The 24,920-nt window shown below is 39.5% G+C and overlaps 1 protein-coding gene across 10 annotated transcripts in view; it reads right to left on the bottom strand.

Annotated features, from left to right (window-relative positions):
• The window catches only part of CD44 (CD44 molecule (IN blood group)), a 103,139-nt gene that overhangs the window by 39,537 nt on the left and 38,682 nt on the right, over positions 1-24,920 (bottom strand). For 9 of the 10 annotated variants that reach the window (XM_067462721.1, XM_067462725.1, XM_060764830.2 and 6 more), the window contains exon 2: positions 4,116-4,281. In XM_067462721.1, coding sequence (XP_067318822.1) covers positions 4,116-4,281 — 166 coding nt within the window. Of the gene's footprint in view, positions 1-4,115; positions 4,282-23,073; positions 23,164-24,920 lie in introns of those variants that run through there. The other variant, XM_067462726.1, reaches the window with a different exon arrangement.

The raw sequence follows: 24,920 nt of genomic DNA, 5'->3' as shown, positions 1-24,920 counted from the left end.
GCATTGCTTTGAGAACTTCTCCCTTAGGACCAGGCATTGTGGGGAAGACAACCTGTATTGGCACCCATTCACAATCTTCAACAGCTACTGCTGCAGCTGGAGATCAGCTGGCATATTGTACAGAACCTACCAATTCCCTTGGACAGCTGTGACAGCCATAACATTTGTCACAGCATGAGAGCAGCCAGTGAGGGTCTCTGCAGCTAAGCAAGAAGCTCTATATGTGACAATCATGTTCTATTACCTGAGATAGATACTACATCCTGACTCCTGCAAGAGAGGTGCCATTGAAATCCTACAAAATCACTGTAGTTAACATACAGAGCATTAGGTAAGGGAATGGGAGGGCAACAGTGGCAGCTCAAATATCCGCTAAGGACCCTACAAGGCAATTTTGACCCTCTAAGATTGTGTGAACTATATATAGCACCCCCCCCCCCCCAGGGCTACATGGATTGAAGAAAAATAAAACAAATGCCTAAAGACCACTTTTGATTCTCAACCATGTCTACATTTGACTTGAAACAGTCCAGCCAGTTGGAGCCCCTAGTGGCACAGTGGGTTAAATCCCTGTGCCAGCAGGACTAAAGACCGACACGTCGCAGGTTCAAATCCGGGGAGAGCGTGGATGAGCTCCCTCTATCAGCTCCAGCTCCTCATGTGGGGACATGAGAGAAGTCTCCCACAAGGATGATAAAACATCAAAAACATCAAAAACATCAGGGCATCCCCTGGGCAACGTCCTTGCAGACGACCAATTCTCACACACCAGAAGCAACTTGCAATTTCTCAAGTCACTCCTGACACAACAACAAAAAAGCCCATCCAATTTACCTTTAAAAGGTAAATTGCTGCGTTTGGAGAGGCATTTTGGGCTGTTTTAAGGAATACAAGATTGTTGAGGGTCACAGAAACATCCTTGGCTGGCTGCATATAAGTACAGGACCACATTTTGTCCATTCTGATTCACAGAACTTTATACATTCAGTGTTTCCAACAATCAAGACAGGGCTTGTTCATATAAGTATTGCACTAGCATGTAGCAAAGGGAATGGATTCTGCCCAGGGTTGGGAAGATCCAAAAACACTAGCACTGCATGCTCTATGTTCTGAATTACCAAGACTGTGCTGTCTTTGCATCAATGGATTCACTAGGTGTAATTATAGAATCTGTTTCTACTCTGAGAATCGACACCCTCTAAATTTTCTTAACTTATCAGCATAACAAACTGACAGCACTATTAGATGCAAGAACAACTGAGTATAGTTATGAAAGAGAGGCAGGGATCAAATTCTACTATATGTGCTGGAATTACAGAAAACACACCGCTCTCAAAATTGGCAAAGCTTTAAAATAAGCTTGAAATACAGCAATAATTTGTCAATGGAATGCAAGCTAAAACACGGAACACCCCCCTTGTTATTCTGCTTTTCATCACATGTGGGACCTCATAAATCATATAAATTATACATTTGACTTCGGACTGTTTTGCAGTCCAATGTATAAAAGTTAAATGTATAATTCCTCCTCATTGACTGGTTTCCTTGACATCTTGCTTGAGAGAGTTTAATGTGAAATAAAATCGCTTTCCACCCCAACCCAATATTTTAAAGAGCTGCTACCACTTTGGGCCTGGCCAACAGATATGGCCACTGTGGGAACTTCAGTTCACTCTTAAGTGAAGTCCAGAAAGCTGTAATCCACTTATGTGATTCATGTCCACCAAGTTAAATGTTAGTCATGGGTGGAACATATGGCTACTTTAGTGAACAAGATGCTGTTTCCTATTAACTCTGCCTGCATAATGGCAATGAGAAAATTTGTATTCCTTCCCTATAATCTAGAAAAATGGTTATATCCCAGGAGGCCCCTATTCACATTCATTTTTTTTAAAATTCCATATGAATACTATATATATTACTTGGAAGCGAACTGAGTGGAGCTGATTTCCAAGTCAATAAGAATAGAAGTAGGCTACTTGCTTCTGCACTGAAGCATAACATTGTCAAATAAAAACACTGGGATTTTATCAGGCTTTTTCAAAATTACCAAGCTGGGCCTTTAATGCTGTGTTGTGTTGTTGTGTTGGTTTTTATAATGAAGTACTTTAATGAATGTTAATAGTTTTAACCTAATGTGTATTTGCCTGTCAGTTGCCTGTGAATTTCATAGGATTTTCTGAGGCAAGAAATATTCAGAGATATGTTGTAGCTCCTACCTCTGAAACATAGCCTACAGTACCTGGTATTCATGCCTTCTCCTCCACATACTAGCAGGGTTGAGCTTACTTAGGTTCCAAGATCAGATAGGATTTGGTACCTTACAATTACTTGTTTTGAAAATAACTTTTATATGTATGTTCTTATTAAATTTTGTCTAGTTTTTACTTATGGTTTTTAATCAACTGTAAGACAATATTGAAAACCTCTGGTAGCATCTGACAGCCTACTATGGTTAAGGAGGTTTTGATATCCACTCCCATGGGCTTAGTTACATGTGCATAAATCTAGATCAAATCCATTATGGCTCTTCCTTTCTTCTTTCTTTCATAGTCCTGAGTATCAATATGTAAGCCACAAGTGATGTTTTCTTTGATTCAAGATAGTAGAACATCCAAACATATATGCACTATAGTGATGCTGGAAAAGAGATTTAAGAAATAGCTACAAGCAGCGCTCCCGGCAAAGAATCAAACAAATGGACACAAAGACATTGATAGTGGGCTAAACCCAGCTTAGCCCAATAAGGGGCTAAATCCAAGGAGATATATGATGAGAAGTTCTGCTTCACTGGACCATTCTCAAAGAGATTTTTTTTTCTCCTCACAATCTCTTCTGAGAAAGGAAGTGTAATGAAAGATTGGCCTTATGGGCAAAGGGGACTGTAGGAGACCTTTTGAGAATGCCTCCTGGAAACAGTGTAACTAATAATAAATGCACTTGACATTTATTTTGTGCTGTTCAGATATTTTTGCCTCAGTGCTAACTAGCTAATCCAATTATTTTCCATACTAATTAAGCTAATTACTTTCCATTCCAATGAAGTTGCATTTGTCTCTGTTGTAATGAAAGTGTGTATATGTCTTCAAATTGCCTGGACTTATGGTGACCCCATGAATTTCACAGGGTTTTCAGAGGCAAGGAATAATCTGAAGTGGCCTTGCCCATTTCTTCCTCTAAATTATACCCTACAGAACCTGGCATTCATTGATGGTCTCCTATCCAACTACTAACTAGAGCTGACCTTGTTTAGCTTCAAGATTAGATGGGATCTGGTGCTTTTAGAGAATTTAGACAGATATATTGAAAGTACAGTAAATAAAGTCCAAGAATGGCTTGGAGGAGGAGATAGTCCAGTAAAATAATACTCCTATTTAAAATTCAAAGGCAGCAGTAGTTCAGCCTTCTGACGGTAGTCAATGTATTCGTTTTCCTCTATGGACTGTGAAGGTGTATCATTTTAAAAATTCTATTTAGTGTTATGTGGATTATCAAAGTGATTAAATAATGCTCCCAAACACACATGGGGAAAGCAATCCACAGATCATTACATATGCTAATCATCTTAGGCACATGCTACATTTGGGCTTAGGGCACATAACAATGTCTTCCAGACAATGAAGTTGCCAGACCACTGTTCAACTTGCCCTGTGGCACAGAAGTCTATGAGGATGGGCAGGAGACTTGCAAATATTTATTGTACTTATCTATACTGCTGCCAAAAAGAACTGGATACAGAACAGTAACAAATACCATAATTACCTCTGTGAGCTGAGATCTGGCTGATGTTTTGACTCAGCTGTGTTTGCTGGATAGTCTTAGGGCTGGTCACTGTTCTACCACTTAAAAGTCAAGTATAATTATACTGATTTATTTTGCAAGCCTGTTCCAAGCATTTAAAAAATTGCTTGTATACATAGAGGGGATTTTTTTGTTTTAAAAGTGTCACCCATATTGGAGGCTGTAGCACAATTAAAAGAAGAATTAAAGTAGACTCACTTGAAAGAATGTACTTTCCCTTGAATGTACTTATTAATTAATTAAAATGACCACCAAAAATGAATACATCACAACAAAGATTGTTTGTACTCATTTTCCCCAAAAACATTTCCTACCTGCAGGTTTCAAACCCGAGGTCATATGCCTTCTTCATCTGTTCAAATGTTGGGATGGTACTGTTGAGGGCTTTGCAAAGTGCAATGGCATCTTCTCTTGTGAGGCTGTAGCGATGATTTTTCTCAACATGGAAAACCCCTGCATATCTGCAACTTATATTCAAACCTGTTTATGAGAGAACAAAGGAAAGATATTATAATGAGCTAGCATGTTATAATGCAGTATTAAACACTTACTTCAGATATTTGACCATGCCAAAACTGTAATTAAAAGGTAAATGAAATCACTGAGTCATTGTTTAATTAAAAGAACTTAATAAAAAATAATGAACTTAAAACAAACATGAAGAAACCCCAAACTCTGTGTCTGCAAAGTGATAAGCTTCATGATGGAACAGGCTCTTGTAAACTGGAAAATGTTTGGTTTATAAGTGAAGTGTTCGAAGGTTTATAATGGTTGAAATGCCTAGCAGTTAATTGTTCTCTGAGGTCCTTTCACACCACACAGTTATAGCACAATGGTTCAACTTTTGAGAGCCATGGTTGAATTCCATAGATTCCTGCTTTTGTAGTTTACTGAGGCTCAAGACCTCTCTGGCTAGAAATTCTATTTATTTATTTATTTAGATATGAAACCACTAATATGATATGAATAGTACTTCTTCAGCCTTCACACTATCCTAACTACTTGGAAGGTGAACTGGTTGCGCAGGAAACAGATCTGATACTATACAGTTGAATCAAACAATAATTTATTAACTAACAAGAATTTTAGATTTTATCTCCTCCTGAGTCTCACTGCAAAATCCTTATGAGGAGAGGTAAAGTCTGGCTGAACTGAGGCTCTTGCATTTTTATTTCTTCTTATTGTCTCTTTCTTGTATGGTGTTCAACTATCTCTAAGATGGTCTCAAAATTTAACTCTGAATGGATTTGAATACAGCTCTGACTGGGCGTGCTATTTTGTGGAATTAACATCCTTCCTCTCTGTTCACCTTCAAGTCATGAAAAGGCTGACTCTTTCAAGAACCAGAAGTGCCTTGTCTGAGGCTCCACCCTTGAGGGGATTCTTAAAGAGGCAGGGCGACAGAGGCTTCAAGTGCAAAGAGGCTGTCTAGACTGACCCCACAAAAACTGTACATAAAATAATAATCACTCTAACTAAAAAAGGCTTAACTAGGGATAAACAGTGAGGGTCTTCATGGGGAACCACAGTACTACTGTAATTTATTGCATACATTCATAAATGAACAAAACGTTACATTTCAGTTAAAGATCATAGAAAATAAAGATAATAAGCTGCATTCAAGCCCGGGGGGGGGGGAGGTTAAGAACCCCTGGATTGAAGGCACTTTTCAAAATACTGAATCACAGCATGGTGTAGAGGTTTTAGTGTTGGACTATGACTCTGGAGATCTGGGCTCAAATTCTTGCTTGGAAATGAAAATTTACTGGGTGATCAGGGACAAGTCACAAGCTCTCAGTATTCAGTCTTAGTACTGCCTTAAGTTGGATATGACTTGAAGGCATGGCAACAGTGGCAATGACAACACTTCAAATAGGTCAGAGCCTCAGACTGCATCTTGAAAGCTCTGACTAAAATGTGGAATGCATGTTTCATTCCACTGACTGAACTTCACTGAACCTAATTTCCAACTGACTGGTTGATATATACAACACAACAAATCTTTTCTACATAATGCATAATATGTCACTAAGGTTCTCTCAGTATTTGCTTTCATTCATAATAAACTATGGCCTATCGAATGGCAAGTAAACAAAATGCCTGGCAGCAGGAGAAGAAAGGCTATGGATTCACTGGGGAGAAACGCTATGGGTTCAATGGGTTCACTCTAGAATTGTTAATTCCATTCATGGGAGTGTCTTTGGGCAGAACTGCACTCAAATGCTTCCACCAGTGGAAAAAAATAGGGTCTATCACTGTCAATCTCCATCTCCTCCGAGGCTAAAAGTTTCCCCAATTCTCAGAGGATTTGTAAGGGAGAAGGGGAAGGAGGAAAAATGAGTAGAGGTCACATCCTCCCTGGGTTCATAAGCAGAAAATGCCCATGAGACCAAGAGTCGCCCAGTGACTCAAGAAAATGAATCAAGACCATGCCTGCATTCCAGCACAGTAGCAGGTTGGGATTTCTTGCTCAGCTGGCTTAAGTTTATTTTTCTGCTTCCTCTAAGGCAAAACTGCAGAGGAAGAGAGATGTATGTATTTCTGTTTGCATTTACAGTGGGCAGTAGACTCATTACTGGCATTAAAAAATATTCCACATGCCAAGTATGCAGATGTCCACAACATCTGTTAAGCTTTCCTAGAATATTGTGAATTGTTTCCATCTAGGCTATGAGTCTTATAAACCCATCTTATTATGAATGAAATAAAGAAATGCTCCTTTCTTGCTCCCAAGAACAAATTGTTCAGTCATTAGTTTGATCATAGCATTGCACATTTAGAGATCACGCACACTGCAAAATTATATAGCACTTTTACATCTTGACTCCATTCTATGGCATACTGGGATTTACAGTTTGCTGTGGCAACTTAGTTCTATGTTAGAGAAGGGTAAATATTTCACAAAAATACAAATCCAAGAATTCCATAGCATTGAGCCATGGCAGTTGATGTGGTGTCAAACTTCTATAATTCTGCAATATGGATAGTCACATAATGGAATCCCACTGCAGCCAAGAGGGAAGGCATCTGAGCATTTAAGAAATGCTAATTCTGAGTCTGCTGTTGTCCATTGCAACTGATGCAGATTTCCGATGTTTACATTTTATCATATTGTAACATTTTTGTTCTTACATTACTATTTTCACACTTGAATGCTTCCGATGAGATCAAGGTGACTCTATTCTTCCTCACTTTATAATCAGAACAATGACAACTTTTTGAGGTAAGTTAGGCTAAAAAGGAAGGAACTTGTCTAAATTTAACAAGTGACTTTTATGGTGATTTGAATCTAGATCCCATAAATCTCAACCCATCACCATAACCATTAGATAGATCTGGTTTGCATTTTGTTCACTACCATAGGTATTTTAGCTTTAAAAATTGAAATAATACTTTAATAAAATTGAAATTTGGTCAAAAACATGTTTTTTTCTATGCTAGCAAACTTTAAGAAGAACAAAAGATGCACTGCCGAGAATTTTCACAATTTGGAATTTATTTTGTACAAAGTTAACACAAAATTCTTTTGCACAAAAAACCCCCAGGTTTTTGTGTGCAGAAAATAGACTTTCCTGCACAAAAAGCATTTCTACTCAATAGTATTATTTTCTATATAGAAAATGCTGCAATAGGGGCATTATTCTGAGGAACTATTTCTGCATAGGAAAAATGTTTTGTACAGAAAATGCTGCTTATTGCACAGAAAATGCAAAACAACTTTCAACAAATTGAAATTTTGGCTTGAAAATTATGATTTTCAAGCAATTTGTTTGCAGGAACACAAGCCAGGTTGTGTAAGTGAGGTTGCACATGTTCTCACATCAGGCAAGCTGGCCTTACTTCCAAAAATCAGTTTAGAAAAGTTTAAAATTAAGAAATGAGCTAATGACATGTCACACACAGGACAAAATTGTCTGATAGTGATATCATATGAAAAACTTAAGTCTTGCCTTCTTCTACCACTTCCCCTTTCTGCCTTTCATTTTTATTCTGGACCTTTTATTAATGGCAATTGGGTTTTCCATGTCAGTAGGGGTATTAATACACTCTGGATTGTAATCTGTATTTTAAATGAACCACCTAGGTATTGGACTTATAAGATAATAAGAATAATTATCATATGAAAAGCCCCACCCTCTGAGCACATAGGACTCAAAGACCAGCTAAAACAAAAAGATCTTCTTGCCTATGAAAGCATAGCAAGGAGGACGCCAGTCTAATATCTCTAGGAAGGGAATTGCAGAGCCTGGAAGCAGCCACTGAGAAGGCCCTCTCAAGTGTTCCCACCAAATAAGATCATCACAGGAAAAACTGGAGAAGTTCACATCACTGCTTGTAATGCAACCAAATAACACGCAATACCTTTGCCGACCATTAAAAACACAAGAACACTCTCATATTTTCACTCTGGCACCCCTATAATCAGATCTACTTTCCAAGGTGGAGGGATAGTGAAAAGAGACTCTTCAGAAGCTCTTGAGACATTGATAGGTTTGTAGACCGGTAGCAAGATCCAGTCCTTCAGATGACCTTGAAATCAACCTATTTTAAGGAATAGATTTCAGCAGCTTGTACTGTTTTTTTTCAAAGTTTGGGTGAAAACCAGGAGCAGTTTTTCTGCCATACTGGCATGAAAGTCAATAATATTCACTGTCTTTTTCTTTTAGTTTTTTAATTTCATATTACTGTCTACTATCCCTTTGTCTAAGGAAGGGGAACAGTTATCATTGTTCCAATATGTACAGATATATGTTTGTTGTATTATTTGTACTATCAAATCTTTAGAATCAGTATTATATGCTTTACCTATAAGAGTACACTGCCATTATTTCATATTAGTCTTTTGTGTCAGATAATTAAATAAAACAGAACCCATATTAGGGAGGAAATGTTGCCATGCTAGACTCTTGGCACCCTGCTAGATACGGCTTCCTTCCTGACAAAGGAGATAGATTATGAGACTGTTTCCTTGGTGGTGTTATGATATGCTGAAGAGGAAGCAGAAGTAAAAAAAACAATGAAAGAAAGGGGAAGCGAGCTACTGATTACAAAGACAGCTCTGTGCCATTCACTAACCACAGTTTGATCTATAACAAGAGGTGAAGCAGTTTAAGAGGATGGAGTATCAACAGCTTCTAGCTATAGACCATGCTGTTTGTAAAGATACAAGAGTGGGAGTTGATTTAGAAACCATGTCAAGGAGGCTTCACCAACCGAGAGTCCTGGCAGGGTTTTGATGGCTGCTAGTCCATTTACTGGAGTGCTTTCCGAGTACATAATATGACAAAAAGTACATCTGAAATAGACTACTGTGTGCAGATTAATTGCACCAACCTTTTGCTGCTATTGTCTCAGACACAAATCAGCATGCAAGAAAAGGCTTTAGCAGAAAACAGATTTATGAACATACAGAGTTGTAAAACTATGGCACATGTCATTGTTATGGATCGTCAAGTCATTTCCAAATTATGGTGACCATAAGGCAAGGCTTCCTGGGGCCAAGAGTGTATGACCTGTCCACAGTGACCCAATAGATTTTGAAGGCTGAATAGGAAACCAAACCCCAGTCTCCTGTATCACATTTCAACACTTAAACACATTAAGGCCCCATTCGATGCTGTTTGGAACTAACTTCAAACTGCAGTAGACAGACAATAGACTCCAGCAAAAAATATCAGAGCTCTGAGGTTTGTGTAATCACCATCTAGGCCTCAAACTGGTTCCAATACTTCCTGTTTAATCACCTGCACAGCAAAATCACTGTTTTCAATGCCAGTTTGAAATTGCATTAAATGATCAGCATAGATAGGGCCATATTTCTACATATCTGTATAAATATCTACTAGATAAAAGTGGGCAAATCACGCTGTCTTGCTTCAAGGAACAGCAATGACAACCCCCCTCCGAATACAGCTTGACAAGAAAATCCTATAGTAGGACCACTATAAATTAGAGCTTACTTGAAGGCACATAAAATCAAAAACTGCTACCATGGGAAGAATGGACTCCTTGTGTAAAACCCGTTGCAACCCCATGCTTGGAGAATCCCTACCAGTGGCTTTCTCATTTCCTGTTAGAAAAAAGCGTGTTTCCTAAAGCAAGTGGGTTCCTCCTCAACATCTGAAAAAATTATTTCTCTATGGCCCCAAGAAGGCACAGGGAGATTGTAAGTCAAATAAAATTAAATAAACAATTTAAAATATAGTAGTAGCAGCTTTTGTTGAGGGGGAGGTGTGCTTCAAAGTTGTGTGATGGAACTACTTGGTTTCTAGACCTAGAATAGTTGTCTATGGTTTCCCTGCAACAGGCAATTGTGGAAGGATCTAACACCATTTATACTGATCATTTAATGCAATTCAAAGCTAGTTTCAGTCTGTGATGGCTAGATAATACATGCTCAGGGAAGTGCATAAAATGGGTATCAGTGCTCTGTGGTTTGTGTAATCACCATCTGAAACATAAAATGTTCCAGGATTGGGTTGCTGTGAGTTTTCCGGGCTGTATGGCCATGTTACAGAAGCATTCTCTCCTGATGTTTTGCCAACATCTATGGCACATCCTCAGAGGTTGTGTTCCAGGATTTCCTATGGAGTCATCAGCACAATCAAACCACTTTCTTCAGTATAGGTTTGAAACTGCATTGAATGGTCAGTGTAAATGGGGCCTATAGTATCCTATTTGGAGAGCTACTGTATCCCTGCACCCAATTAAAATTATTCTTCTAGAATAAATGGAGGCAGTTTTGACATGTTTTTAATCCACCTTCCCATCTCTGGACCAATTTATATCCAGGAGAAGACCCCTTTAACAACAGAAAGTGAGTTGAAGCCTTTTTCTACTTCAAAAAAAAACAACCCTGCCTTGGACTTAAATTCACCTGGGGAGCTAAAAATGTATCAAAGCTCCCACATTCTCAAATAATCTTTGAGAATATTTAGGGGTAAAAAATGATTGGGCTATAAACAAAGACTTGGAGCACACATGTCATCTATAGTCTGCATTGTTTCTAACTCTGCTATACAAAAACCATCGTTTTTGGAGACAGCATGAGGAATATAATAATATTGCAGAAGGGGAACACCCAAGACTGCAGTGAAAGATCTCCAAGGTCTACTAATCCTTGAAATAATCCCTGACAAAACCAGAGCATGACAAATCATGCATATATATTTGCAACAATGCAAGAAGTGTGGCAAATTAGTCCTACCTCCAGAGTATTTTTTAAAATGAGTTTCTGATCAAAATTTCCCCTCTACACTTTACTCCACATTTGCCTAAACTTTTGCTCTGTAATTTCTAATGCATAGAAATTCTGTGATTTCTTTATTTGCATTTGGTTGTATTTTTATGCAACCTGGGTGTACATCCTATGAATGCCCCAGGGATTTCTTCAGACTAAACTCACACAGGAGACAAAAATGTCCCTACTGGTCCCAGATGGCCAGTAAATAGTAGGGATATAAACAGTAATCCTGGCATTATGTTTACAACCACAAAAATACAAATGAAATGTTAATTCTACTTCTAGTCAGATAACATGAAGAAATGAATACAGAAGATTAACAAGGATACCTTGAAAAAGGCTTTTTGTCATCTAGCTTTTTAAAAAAAGAAGGAAGCATGTTTGAAGCAACATATTTTGTGATCACTGAGCAATAAACTTATATTACATTACATTGTCTCTGTTAAAAACCTTGACTCCAATGATGCTCTTCCAAAGATAATATTATTACAACTGAGTGGAGATTAATTGATTTTATTAAAATGTTTGCTTAGTGCCTTGCATCCTATCAAGGCCCCTCAGATTTAGCAGATGTCATGCATGTTGCTATATCATGCACTGTGTCCAAGCTAAATTCATTTACATCTCTCTTGATAAATGGCCAAACACAATGCTAATCTAAGAAATCTATAGACCAGAACCTCAGATTATGAGGGCCCTCTAGTACAAATGTATGTATGCAACCATCTATACCATTGTATTTTCCTTTTTCTGTGTATAGTAATGAAAACTGGACTGTGGAAAGAGCTGACAGAAAGAAACTCAACTGATTTGAAATGTTGTGCTCGAGTCCTACTGTCAAAATGCAAATATATGATTCCAAGAACAAATAAAGTCTTATCTCTTCTGGAATGAAGAGTTACCAATCTGAGACTGTCATGCTTTGGAAATATCAGAAGACATTACTCATTAGAAAAGACAACAATGCTTTGCAAGGTAGGAGGCAGTAGGAAAGTGGAGAGACTTGGTTGCAAATGGATAGGTCTAATTAATCAAAGAAGCCACAGCCCTACGTTTGCAAGACCTGAGTAGGTCTGCTGATGACTGGGCTTTTTTGAAATATCTGATTCATAAAGTCATCACAAGTCAAAGATAATTTGATGACAAATAACAACAACAATAATTCACAGTGTGGGCTAATGTGGTGTAGCCTTTTAAAACTGACATAGGTTATCGTGTCAACATATGTTAATCCACACAGGGCCATATGCAATTCATGCCTGGGCAGGAACACAATTTCAAGTTTCAATCAGTCAGAGGTTCTTGAATTGTGGTTCATGGTAGCCCACAAGCTCCATTAATTGGTTCTAAAGAACTGCTACTGAGAATATCTATACTTGAAGTAGTTACTTTACTCTTTCGTTAAAGACTTCTATCAAGACCATTTGACAGACTCAAATATAAGACTGTTTTACAAGTCTTTGACACAGGGCTTGCAATTTTTGCAATTTAATATTAGTGCACTCTACAATTAACCTCAGAATACCAGTTATAAGTACACGTTCAATTTCACACATGAGGAGTATGCCATTACTCCTCCCTCACTGATCAGTTTCAGCGTTATTGTGTACCTTCAAGTATTTTCTGGTTTATGGCACCCAAAGGTAATCCTATCCTAGGGTTTTCTAGGACTGAGAGTGTGTGACTCACCCAATGTCACCAATTGGATTTCCAGGGTCATGGTCCAATGCTCAAACCTCTATGCTGGTATGCTAGAGTATGCTGGCTCTCTTTCACTGGTTTTACTGATCCTTCAAAAATCATTGACTGGTGTTCCAAAGTGTTGGTTAAATTTCATTTGCATTAAGACTGAAACTGAGTCGCAGCAGTTTTCTGTTTGCTCTGCCCTTCAGAGCTGGCAGGCAGTGGCATGGCAGTGTTATTTTCCTGAAACCATGTGATGTTCCACAGCTGAAAGCCAATATTGTTTAATAATGGCTTCTAAGAGAGGCAAAACTTGCACAACATACTGTAATTGTCCTAATCATTAATCTCATCCAGACCATGAGACTTCAGTGATTCAATGTGAAGTCATGAAACATGCCCCTGAGCATGTTTCAGATTTGAATCAGGATGGAAATATTTAACCCACAATCACAAGCTATTTGCTTATCCTAGCCCTTCCTTTCTTCTTTTTCTTATTCTCTGCACATTGGATGCAGTAGTCTCTCCAGCAGAGTCTCCTGTAAAGACTTTTGCTAGTCATCTCAATAGGTCCCGGACTGATAGACTGAGTGAGAAAGAGGAGATGGCTTAAGTGCAATCGCTATTTCCCTGCAGAGAGATGGTCAGTGGAAGTGCTGCTATTTTGCCTTGCCTCATTTTGCCTTGCCTCATTTTGATCTACTTTGCTGCCAGCCGGTTGGCGATCGCATAAACAGAAGCAAGATGTGTGCACAGTGTACACGGCTTTCCTCCACCGCCCAGGCAACATGGGCTTCTCGTGTTGCCAGCTCCAGGTCTGGGCAGTGGAGGGAAGCTGTGTGAACTGTGTGGGCATCTTGCTTCCTTCCATGTGATCACTGTCAGGTAAAGCAGAATGAGATGAGCCGAGGCAAAATGACCCCTTCGATGCCTGGCTATTAATAACAGCATTGCTGCTGCCGCCTGCTGCCCGTTGCCCTTGTGCTGAGGTCCTTAGTGTCACCATCCTTGATTACTATTTGAGATGTGATGATTAAGTCATGCTCAATCACTGTAGTTTGCTACCACTTTAACTGCCATAGCTCAGTGCTATGAAATCATGACCACTTCCATGATTCCACAAAATTGACCGCTGATAGTTCAAGTAGTGTTAAACTGATAAATTCTACAATGCAGATGTACTGTAAATCCTATATATTCATCACTTTTCAATGGAATCTTTAATCCCATTTCTATGACAACTCTGATCCCTTGAAAACAAACATTTTCAATAATCTCTCACCAACGAAATCCCCTTGTTTTCTTCACTTTGCGTTCATATGTTTGTTGGAAACCACAGACAGGAAGAGCTGGAGGTGAAATGGAGGATTACCAGCTATCACGCCCCGTATATGAAATGTTCCTCACTTCTCTCTAGTATAACAGATTGGGAAACATCACTCCTGGCAGAATCAGGGAGTAATTTCAGTTTTATTTCCCCCTCACCCTTTATAGACCTGTATATATCCAGGGGGAGAAGGCTTGCAAGAGTAACTTGGGAGGTGAAAAAATGGTTCCTGGCATCATGATCAGTCAGCCTCACTCAAGAAACCTCACTGTCTCTACAGCGGTCCTTTTATCTAAAATAAAATTTTCCAAAATGATTCCTTCTAAGTGGAGAAATGGAATGTTAAAGCTGGTGTCACGATCAATCACAAATGCTGTATAATGATTTCTGTATCCACCACTGTTTTGAGAAAGATTGTGTTTCATGCATTTTAATCTTTTGTGAGTTTACCATCTTTGTAACACAAACCAAAAAAAAAAAGATCTTGGAGTCCTTGTGAACAACAAGCTAAACATAAGCCAAAAATGTGATGTGGCTGCTAAAAAATCCAGTGGGATTTTGACCTGCATAAATAAGCATAGTGTTTACATCCAGGGAAGTCATGTTACTCCTCTATTCTGTCTTGGTCAGACCACACCTGGAATACTGTGTCCAATTCTGGGCACCGCAATTGAAGGGAGATGTTGACAAGCTGGAATGTATCCAGAGGAGGACAATTAAAATGATAAAAGGTATGGAAAACAAGCCCTATGAGGAGCACTTAAAGAGTTGGGCATGTTTAGCCTGAAGAAGAGTAGGCTGAGAGGAGACATAATGGCCATGTACAAATATTTGAGGGGATGTCATAGGTAGCGGGGAGCAGGCTTGTTTTTTGCAGCCCTGAAGTCTAGGATGTGGAACAATGGCTTCAAACTACAGGAAAGGAGATTCCACCTGAATATTTCATGCAATTTTCCTGCTTCTTGGCAGGGGGGTTGGACTGAATGGCCCACAAAGTTTCTTCCAACTCTATGATTCTATAATCCTCTACTTTGTTCCAAAACTGGGACATGCAACATGTGACATGACCTCAAGTCTGCTTTTTGGGGGGACCTCAGATACCACCCTCCTATGTCCTACTGCCTGGGGAAAATCACACCAAAACATGTAATTTTAATTCCTCCAAAAATAATGGTTTTATAATTAAAAGTCTCATATCTCCCTATTTCTTCCCTGCATCACCAACTTCTCTCAAAACAGAACCAGATGTGGACTTCTGGAGATTTTTAGTTCTTGTATTTAATTCTTTTGAGATTGGCCGTTTAGGCAGAGGCATTTAGACTTCTAAGCCACAGAGTTCCAGTGCTTCACCAGACGACAAACCCCAGGATTCCATAGGATGAAACCATGGCAGTTAAAGTGGAATATAGTGCTGTAATTGTGTCGTGTGAATGGCTTCCTTAAAACATAGCTGTTTGGTTGCTTTACTCAACTCTAGAGTTTCTTCTTCAAGCCGCTCTATTCTGTTGTGCTCTCACACCTGGTTATCAGTTTTATTTTTGTCTCACTAACTCAAAATTCTATACCATTGATTTATTAAGGATGTGTTTTCACCTCTTTAAGTTTTAGAAGGTTTTACTTATTTGTTTTCTGAGATAATTACAGTTTTAGTAACTGTAATGTTTAATTGTATTTAATTGTTTTTAATATTTGTATTTGTAGTTTTAAATTGTATAGTTTTTAGGGTTTTGAGCCACTTGGGGGTCTCAAATCCAGAGGGAAAATAGGGGTATGTAAAGGAGGAAGAAAAAGGAGCAGCAGTAGTAGTAGTCCCCTCATCTCAAAGATAAGACCCCATCTACACTGCCATATAATCCAGTTTCTGATTCCAGATTTTCTGCTTTGAATTTAATTATATGATAGTGTAGACTCATATAATCAAGTTCAAAGCAGATAATCAGGGATCAGATACTGAATTATATGGCTGTTTAGATGGGGTCTTAGTCTTTGAGATGTCTGGAAGATATATTTTTTGTTATGAACACACACAATCAGCATTAATATATACTACTCAATGGTAAAAATCAGTATTAGCATATATCATGCACCTTCAATATCTGCTGGGGTTTGGCTCAAGCCATTCCCCATGATATCAAAATCCATGAATGCTCAAGTACTATTATATGAAATAGCACAATAAAATGGTGTCCCTTATATAAAATGGCAAAATCGAAGTTTGGAAATTTTGGAATTCTTTTTTGGGGAAAGGGCTATTTTTAATCCATAGTGAAATCCATGGCTGCAGAATCCATGGATATTGATGGCCACCTGTACAACCTACATTTGACCCATTTGACCCAACTTCCTTATGGAAAAGTGTCATTTGTTTAGGAAAACGTCCTTAAGAAACCAAGGGCTCAAATTAGGAGCCGATGTCTTCTAGCATAAACAGATGGAGCTAATAATTCACAGAAGACTGCCTTTACATCCATTACTTGAAATGCATGCACACATTCCTACCAGCCTTGCTTCTTATGAAGAATGTTGAATGTTAGTAATAATGGGGATTCTTTTCTTTTTGGCATATTCTTTCTTTCTTTTTTTTTAGGTACCTTACTAACTGGTTTCATACTCTGGCAGAATACTATTTAGATTTAAAAGTTTATTGTGCCATATAATTAGAAGACTCGGAAGCACATCAAAGTGACTGTAGCAGGACAGAGTTTGCAGAAATAGTGCTTTGCTTCATGGAAAAATTGCAGAGCGAGCTGGTATTTAAACTTGAACAACTGCAGTTTGTTGCCATGGGGACCAGGAAGTGCTCATCTACTTTGGGATTTTCCTTTTTGGTTAGTGTGGCTCAAAGCAGAACACTTGCAAAGTTGGCAGAATAGGAAAAAAGGAGAGACTCTGTGAGCCCAAATAATATTGAGGCCTGGGTGGTGTAGTAGACTGTATCATTTCTATATGTTGGGTATAAATTTATACTGAAAATGCAGGATTGTTTTCTTCCTTCTTGAATTTGAGGGGTAAAAAACACATGCATTTTACTAATTTAGGATGTCACAAAGCTTTTTTTCATTCTATATAGCCAAACATGGGTTGAATGTATGTTTTTTTAGACATCCTTTTGATGTAATAGAATATTGTATTTGCAGTGATATTCACCTGGAAAAGCGGCTTTGTTTTTTTTATATATATATATAATAGTTTTTATTAAGGTTTTAAAAATAACATCGAAAGAGGGAGAATATTAAAAGAGATGATAGGAAAGTAGGAAAAAAGGAAAAAAGTAAGAAATACATCCCCCTACCCCCAAGTCCACCAAAAAAAATACAAAAATATAAAAGCCACACAAAATAAAAAAAAGGGGGGGAAAAGAAAAAAAAGAAAAAAAGAAAAAAAAGTACAGGGTTAGTCAAAATGAATAGGCCAATAAGAAAATTAATTGTATCCGAATGTATGTTTACTGTAACCAAACCACAGCTACGTAGCGACAGATAAACTATCAAAGTTTTTTTTGAGCAACACACATGTACGTTAATGCCGCTAGGCATCGCTAGGAGTCGCTGTTTTCAAAATGGTGGAATCAGGCAAAGAGAAGGCGTTTTGTGTGATGACATTTGCTAAAACAATGTCAGTAATTACGGTCCAGCGAGAATTTCGAGCCAAGTATGGCAAGGAACCACCTCATCGACATTCCATTGCGAGGTGGGTAAAGCAATTTGAGGAGACGGGCTGCTTATGCAAGGGTAAAACCACAGGACGACCGCGTGTCTCCGAAGACACAGTGGAATCCATTCGTGCATCCTTTCAATGAAGTCCCCAGAAGTCGACAAATCGTGTTTCCATGGAATTGAACGTTCCGCAAAAAACTGTGTGGCGCGTGTTACGCAAACGTTTGCAGTTCAAGCTGTATAAATTGCAAATGGTGCAGGCTTTGAAAAAAGGTGACTATTCGAAACGACACGATTTTTGCGAATCAATGCAGCGAAGACTAGAGGAGGAAGGCTTTGCCAACAGACTGGTCTTCAGTGACGAGGCAACGTTTCACCTGTGCGGGAAGGTCAATAGGCATAATCTCCGCTTTTGGGAATCTGAAAATCCTCATGCCGTATTGGAACATGTAAGGGATTCGCCGAAGGTAAACGTTTTCTGTGCAATAACCAACCGTCACGTGTTTGGCCCATTCTTTTTCGCGGAGAAAACCGTAACAGGCATAGTGTACGCTGACATGTTGTCTGAATGGTTGATGCCACAGTTAGAAGAGAAAGTGCCCGATTTCGTATTCCAACAGGACGGTGCCCCTCCGCATTGGCACAACAGTGTACGCGAGTACCTCAACGAACACCTTCCCAGACGTTGGATTGGCCGTGCTGGAGTGACTGATCTTCCATTCCTCCTGTGGCCCCCCAGGTCCCCCGACCTCACACCATGCGACTTTTCTCTCTGGGGGTATGTGAAAGACACTGTGTTCCGACCTCCATTACCGCTGACCTTGGACGACTTAAAACAGCGCATATGTGCTGCATTCGATGCCATTACGTCGGATGTGCTGCAACGGATGTGGAATGAACTGGACTATCGCTTGGACATCTGCCGTGTCACACGGGGCGCCCATATCGAACATCTCTGAAGGTGAGACAAAACTTTGATAATTTATCTGTCGATACGTAGCTGTAGTTTGGTTACAATAAACATACATTCGTCTAAAATTAATTTTCTTATTGGCCTATTCATTTTGACTAACCCTGTATAAAATAAAAATTGACTTCCATCTCTCCATCAGGTGTTGTGTCCTCAATGATATTTCCATTATATCCACTTCATAGTATTCCTCTTATTTATTTATTTCCTTTTCGTAATTTTCATATAGAATCCAATCTGTCCTCTTTATCGGGTTCCCGGTATTCTTTTTCAAGAAAAAAGTTAATTCGTCCATTTCTCTTATTTCTCTTAATTTCCCTAACCACTCTTCAGTGGTAGGGATATCTTCCTGTTTCCTGTTTGTTGAAATGGGCTCATAAAGGTTGTTTTCCTTCTGATGAGTGTAACTGACTTAGAATGCATCTACACTGCAATTTGACACCACTTTAACTGCCATGGTTCAATGCTATGAAATCATGAAATTTGTAGTTGGTAAGACACTAGTATTCTTTGGCAAAGAAGGCTAAAGATCTTGTAAGACTAAGAACCTTATCGCAAAGGCCGATGGATTCACCATGCATCATGGCAAATCCATGGAGTCCCAAGCAGGGGGGTGTGGAGAACCCATCACTCCACCCCTTGCATCACCCGACTTAACTCTGCTCCCGTCCCACGGGGGAAAGCGTCACCAGCCCATTGCTCCAAAGACAACACAGGAAGCCATGGAGCCTGGCCAGAAGTTGCTGTGCTCCATTGACTCCATGGCGAAAGGAGAGAGCACATGGCATACAATGGGAGTGTCTGATGAAGTTCAATAAGTTTTATAAGTTATTGGAGACTCTAAGCAGAGGCTGGATGGCCATCTACCAGGGTTGCTTTGATTGTGTTTTTCCTGCATGGTAGAGGGTTGGACTCGATGACCCATGTGGTCTCTTCATAGAATCATAGAATCATGGAGTCGGAAGAGTGTGCCACTGCTGAACAGCTCTCACAGTTAGGAAGTTCTTCCTAATCTTCAGGTGGAATCTCCTTTCCTGTAGTTTGAGCCATTGTTCCACATCCTAGTCTCCAGGGCAACAGAAAACAAGCTTGCTCCCTTCTACCTATGACTTTCCCTCACATATTTATACATGGCCATCATGTCTCCAATTCTTCCAACTCTATTATTCTACGAATTCCCATGATTCCATAACATTGAACTATGGCAATTAAGGTGCTGTCAAGCTATATGTGCACTGTAAGATTATATAATACTCTTCCTCAATTTCTGTGTCAATTAGAGACCCTAGATAGCCCACACAAAGGAATTGGGGTATATTATAATGAAGGCTGAGACTCCCTTACCCAGAAATACAACATCTGAAAATCTCCAAACCCCTAAACTTTTTTTCTGCCAGTCATATTATTCCACCTTCAAAGTTCCCCAAAATTTGGAGGAAAGCAAGAGTCATAGCCATCTTGAAATCAGGCAAAGACCGTAATGATCCAAAAAGCTATAGACCAATCTCCTTGTTTCAGGAAAGGCAAAAGCTGCACATCACAAGTGCTGAACCTGACTCAGCACATAGAAGATGGCTTTGAAAGGCAGCAGATCACAGGAGCTGTCTTCATAGAACTGTCAGCGGCTTATGATACTGTAAACCACCGCCTCCTCCTGAGAAAAATATGTAATATCACAAAGGATTACCACCTCACCCGTCTCATAGAAAATCTGCTACAAAACAGGAGCTTTTTTGTTGAGTTTCAAGAAGCAGATGGCGGAAACAGAAGAACAGCCTGTCTCAGAGGAGTGTGCTTGCTCCATCAATGTTCAACATTTACACAAATGACCAGCCATTGCCAGAAGGGACAGAGAGTTTCATCTATGCTGATGATCGTGCCATTACCGCTCAAGCAGGGAGCTTTGAGATGGTTGAACAGGAGCTCTCCAAAGCTCTAGGTGCTCTTACTGCCTATTACAGAGAAAACCAGCTAATTCCTAATCCATCTAAAACACAGACTATTCATCTTAAGAACAGACAAGCCTCTTGAGCTCTGAGGATTATCTGGGAAGAAATCCCACTGGAGCCTTGCAGGAGATACAAATACGTGGGTGTCACCCTTAACTGTTCTCTGACCTACGAGAAGCACTGCCTGAATATCAAGCAAAAAGTGGGCACTAGTAACAATATCATATGAAAGATGACTGGCACATACTGCGGATCACAGCCAGATACAGTGAAGACATCTGCCCTTGCGCTATGCTACTCTGCTGCTGAGCATGCATGCCCAGTGTGGAACACATCTCACCATGCTAAAACAGTCGATGTGACTCTTAATGAGATATACCACATTATCATGGGGTGTCTGCGCCCTACACTACTGGAGAAATTACACTGTTTAGCTGGTATTGCACCACTTGACATTCACCAAGGCAGTGACATCTCCGACCCACCCCATTTGGGTTTTAGCCAGCACACCAACGACTTAAATCAAGAAATTGTTTTCTAAGATCTACAGAGACACTCGTTGGAGCACCTCAGCAAGCGAGAGTCTAAAAGTGGCAGGCTCAAACCCAGAACCTCAATCAATGGCTGATACCAAATGAGAGACACCCTCCTGGGCACACAGAAAACTGGGCAACTTGGAAGGTGCTGAACAGACTGCGCTCTGGCACCACGAGATGCAGAGCCAACCTTAAGAAATGGGGCTACAAAGTGGATTCCACGACATGCGAGTGTGAAGAAGAGCAAACCACTGACCACCTGTTGTAATGCAACCTGAGCCCTGCTACATGCACAATGGAGGACCTTCTTGCAGCAACACCAGAGGCACTCCAAGTGGCCAACTACTGATCAAAGGACATTTAATAGAATACCAAGTCTGCAAACTTTGTGGTTTGTTTGTTTTCAATGCAATACAACTGTTTTGGTTTGCTCCTGACACAATAAATAAACCTTCAAAGTGACAGTTGCAGGTGTCTGAGCAAGAGTGCCACAGCCACCACCTTAGATGCATAAGTGGATAGCTGGTGCCAAAAAGAAAAAGGTGGAGAATCTGTGAAATGGTGCAAAGTCTGGATTTGCACAGAGTGCTATACTTAGATTCCTGTCACTTCATAGATCCTCAGTCTCTCTCCAGACTTGCATCTCATATACAACACAAGTAAGACATCATGGGATTACCGTATCTAGAACAAGGGAAATCATTCTCTGCTTTGGTCTGACCTCACCTGGAAAACTGTGTTCAGTCCTGGGGATCATGATTCAAGGAGAATATTGACAAGACTGGAATGTCTCCAAATAAGAATGACCGAAATGGTAAAAGGTCTGGAAGTCATGCACTATGAGGAGCTGCCTAAGAGTGTGGTGATCTTCTCTGCAGATTTTTTTTAACAGGGACTGGATGTCTATCCATCAAATGTGTTTTAATTGCATGTTACTGCATGGCAGGAGGTTGGTCTAGATGGCCCTTGTGGTCTCTTCCAACTCTATGATTCTATGAGACACAAGGCTATTCCAAAAAGGTGCAGCATTCCAAAATGTATAAAAATCCAAAATACATTTGTCCCAGACATTTTGGACTAGGGATACTCAATCTATATATGAGCTTATTGGCAAGCATAGGGAGAAGCATAGCGGAACACTAGCAAATGGAAAAACTGTACTTCTGTCCTTCATAATGCCAGGAGTCCTGTTCTATCTGGCAAGGAAGCCCTGGACATTTGCCTCAAAGACCTGCTCTGACAAGCAGCCACTGGCCAAATGTCTGCTACACAATAATTCTCCACACTCAGGCACACACCAAAATTGACTGCATGCCAAGACATGGGAAGGAGCAGAATCAATAGCTATACTTTTGCCAGTTTTTTAGTCTGACAGCCCTACTTCAAGCACCCTTTCCTATTACACAGGGGCGGCTCAACCCATTACGCGAAGTAAGCATTTGCAGTATAGTTGATTTTACCCAGGGGCACTCTTGGGGGAAAATAGACCTTGACATACGTGAGTTGTAGTTACTGGGATGTATAGTTCACCTACAATCAAATAGCATTCTGAACTCCACCAATGATGGAATTGAACCAAATATGGCACACAGAACTCCCACGACAAACAGAAAATATATTTCAGTGATTGATTGGGGGGGGGGGACCAAAATACTGTTTGCTTATCGTTGAAAATTACCTAGGGCCGCCTCTGCTATTACAGTTGAGGCTTCTAAGTACATACAGGACAAGGGCTCGGCAGCAACCACAAGGGCTCCATTAAAGTGCCAGAAGACAAACTCTTTGAAAAAGTATCACACCCACCCATATTACTGTTTTTCCCAAACACACCTTGTTCTAGAACCCTGTTCCAGTTGCTCACATTTATATGGCTAATATGAAAGAAATGGAACTAATTGTAATTATTACCTCTTTCTCTTCGTGATTCCCTGGAGCTAGAGATAAGATCATGCTGCAGTTGCTAAAACTTAGAGCTTGGAAATGTTACTTTTTTTGACTACAGCTTCCAGAAGCTTCCACCCAGCATGGACAGTGTTTTCCCAACCTGGAAATAACCGATAAGCCAAAGCTCCTATTATTTTTATGATTATTTATTTATATCCCACTTTCTTTCTCTGCAAAGGAGACTCAAAGTGGCTTACAGTAAAACCAAATGAAATGCAGTACAATGCAAAACCTAAAATATACAAACATTAAAATAGAATTAAACATTAAACATTAAAATGGAATTAAAATAGAATTGAATATTAATGGTATCAAAAAGTAAAAAGTTTAAATCTTTAAAAACCGATTTAAAACATATTCAAAGCTAAAACCACCCCACCCCCACCCTGACTTAATATTTTTAAAACCCTTCTTTAAAAGCCTGCCTGTATAAAAAGGTTTTAGCCTGCCACCAAAAGGATAGAAGGGAGGGGGTCATTCTGAAATCAAATGTCCTACCTGTAGAACATTTGATTTCAAAGCACACAGAGCCAAATCTTTGCACAATATATGATGTGTGAAATCTATCTATTACCCACCTTTGATTATTGTGACCGTTTCCTGTAATCTGGTTTCCATTTACTGTCTTGGATATACTATTTGGTTTAATGTAATCACCATCTAGAGACTTATAAGCTCTGATTTATAAGAAAGCACAGCTTGAATAACAAGCAAAAAGTGGGTGCTAGAAATATCACATGAAAGCTGACTGGCACAACCTGGGGATCACAACCAGATATCTGCCCTTGCGCTTTTGCTACTCTGATGCTGAATACACATGTCCGGTGAGGAATATATCTCACCACATTAAAAGAGTGGATGTGGCTCTTAATGAGACACGCCGCATTATCCCAGGATGTCTAAGCCCTACACCGCTGAAGAAATTATACAGTTTAGCCAGTATTGCACCACCTGATATCCGCAAGGAAATAGCAGCCAGCAATGAAAGGACCAAGGCATTGACTTCTCCTGCTGATCATCTGTTCAGACATCAGTCAGCATGCCAGTGTCTTAAATAAAGAAAGGAACGCCTCAGTAAGCAAGTCCAACAGTAGCAGGCTCAAACCCAGAACCTCAATCAGTGGCTGAGACTGAATGAGAAACTCCCTCCTGGGCACACAGAAGACTGGGCGACTTGGAAAACACTGAATAGACTGTGCTCTGGGACCACAAGACACAGAGCCAATCTTAAGAAATGGGGCTACGAAGTAGAGTCCATGACATGCAAGTGTGGAGAAGAGCAAACCTCAGACCAATTACTGTAATGCAACCTGAGCCCTGCCACATGCACAATGGTGGAACTTCTTACAACGACACCAGAGGTACTCCAAGTGACCAGCTTCTGGCCAAAGAAAATTTAGCATAATGCCAAGGTTTAAACTTTGTTTGTGGTTTTAAAAAATACATTATACTCGTATTCTCAACTCACTTCTGACATGATAATTAAAAATCAATGGACAAGTCACTGGGTAGAACAAAAAGGAAAGTTTTAGCATTTCTAATATTGGAGTCCTAATTGCACTTAACTCAAAGTAACTCTGACTAGATTCAGTTGGGTTTTTATCTGGTCAGGCACTGTTTACATTTTAGCCATTTAATTGCCTAGGATATATGTTTTTGGTGCAATTATGTTTTATTAGTGTAATTATGCTTTATTTAAGTATCTGTATATTTTATTACTTGAAATTTAATTTTCTTTTGGTAACAAGTTTATTAATATATATTTCACATTTTTGATGTTCTGCGATTCTAATTACGGCATTGAATGTTTG

This window comes from Anolis sagrei, chromosome 1 (genome assembly GCF_037176765.1).
Source record: "Anolis sagrei isolate rAnoSag1 chromosome 1, rAnoSag1.mat, whole genome shotgun sequence".
Taxonomy (NCBI): Eukaryota; Metazoa; Chordata; class Lepidosauria; order Squamata; family Dactyloidae; genus Anolis; species Anolis sagrei.
Note: the sequence above shows the minus strand (reverse complement) of the source record. Positions and strands in the feature narration are given on the sequence as shown.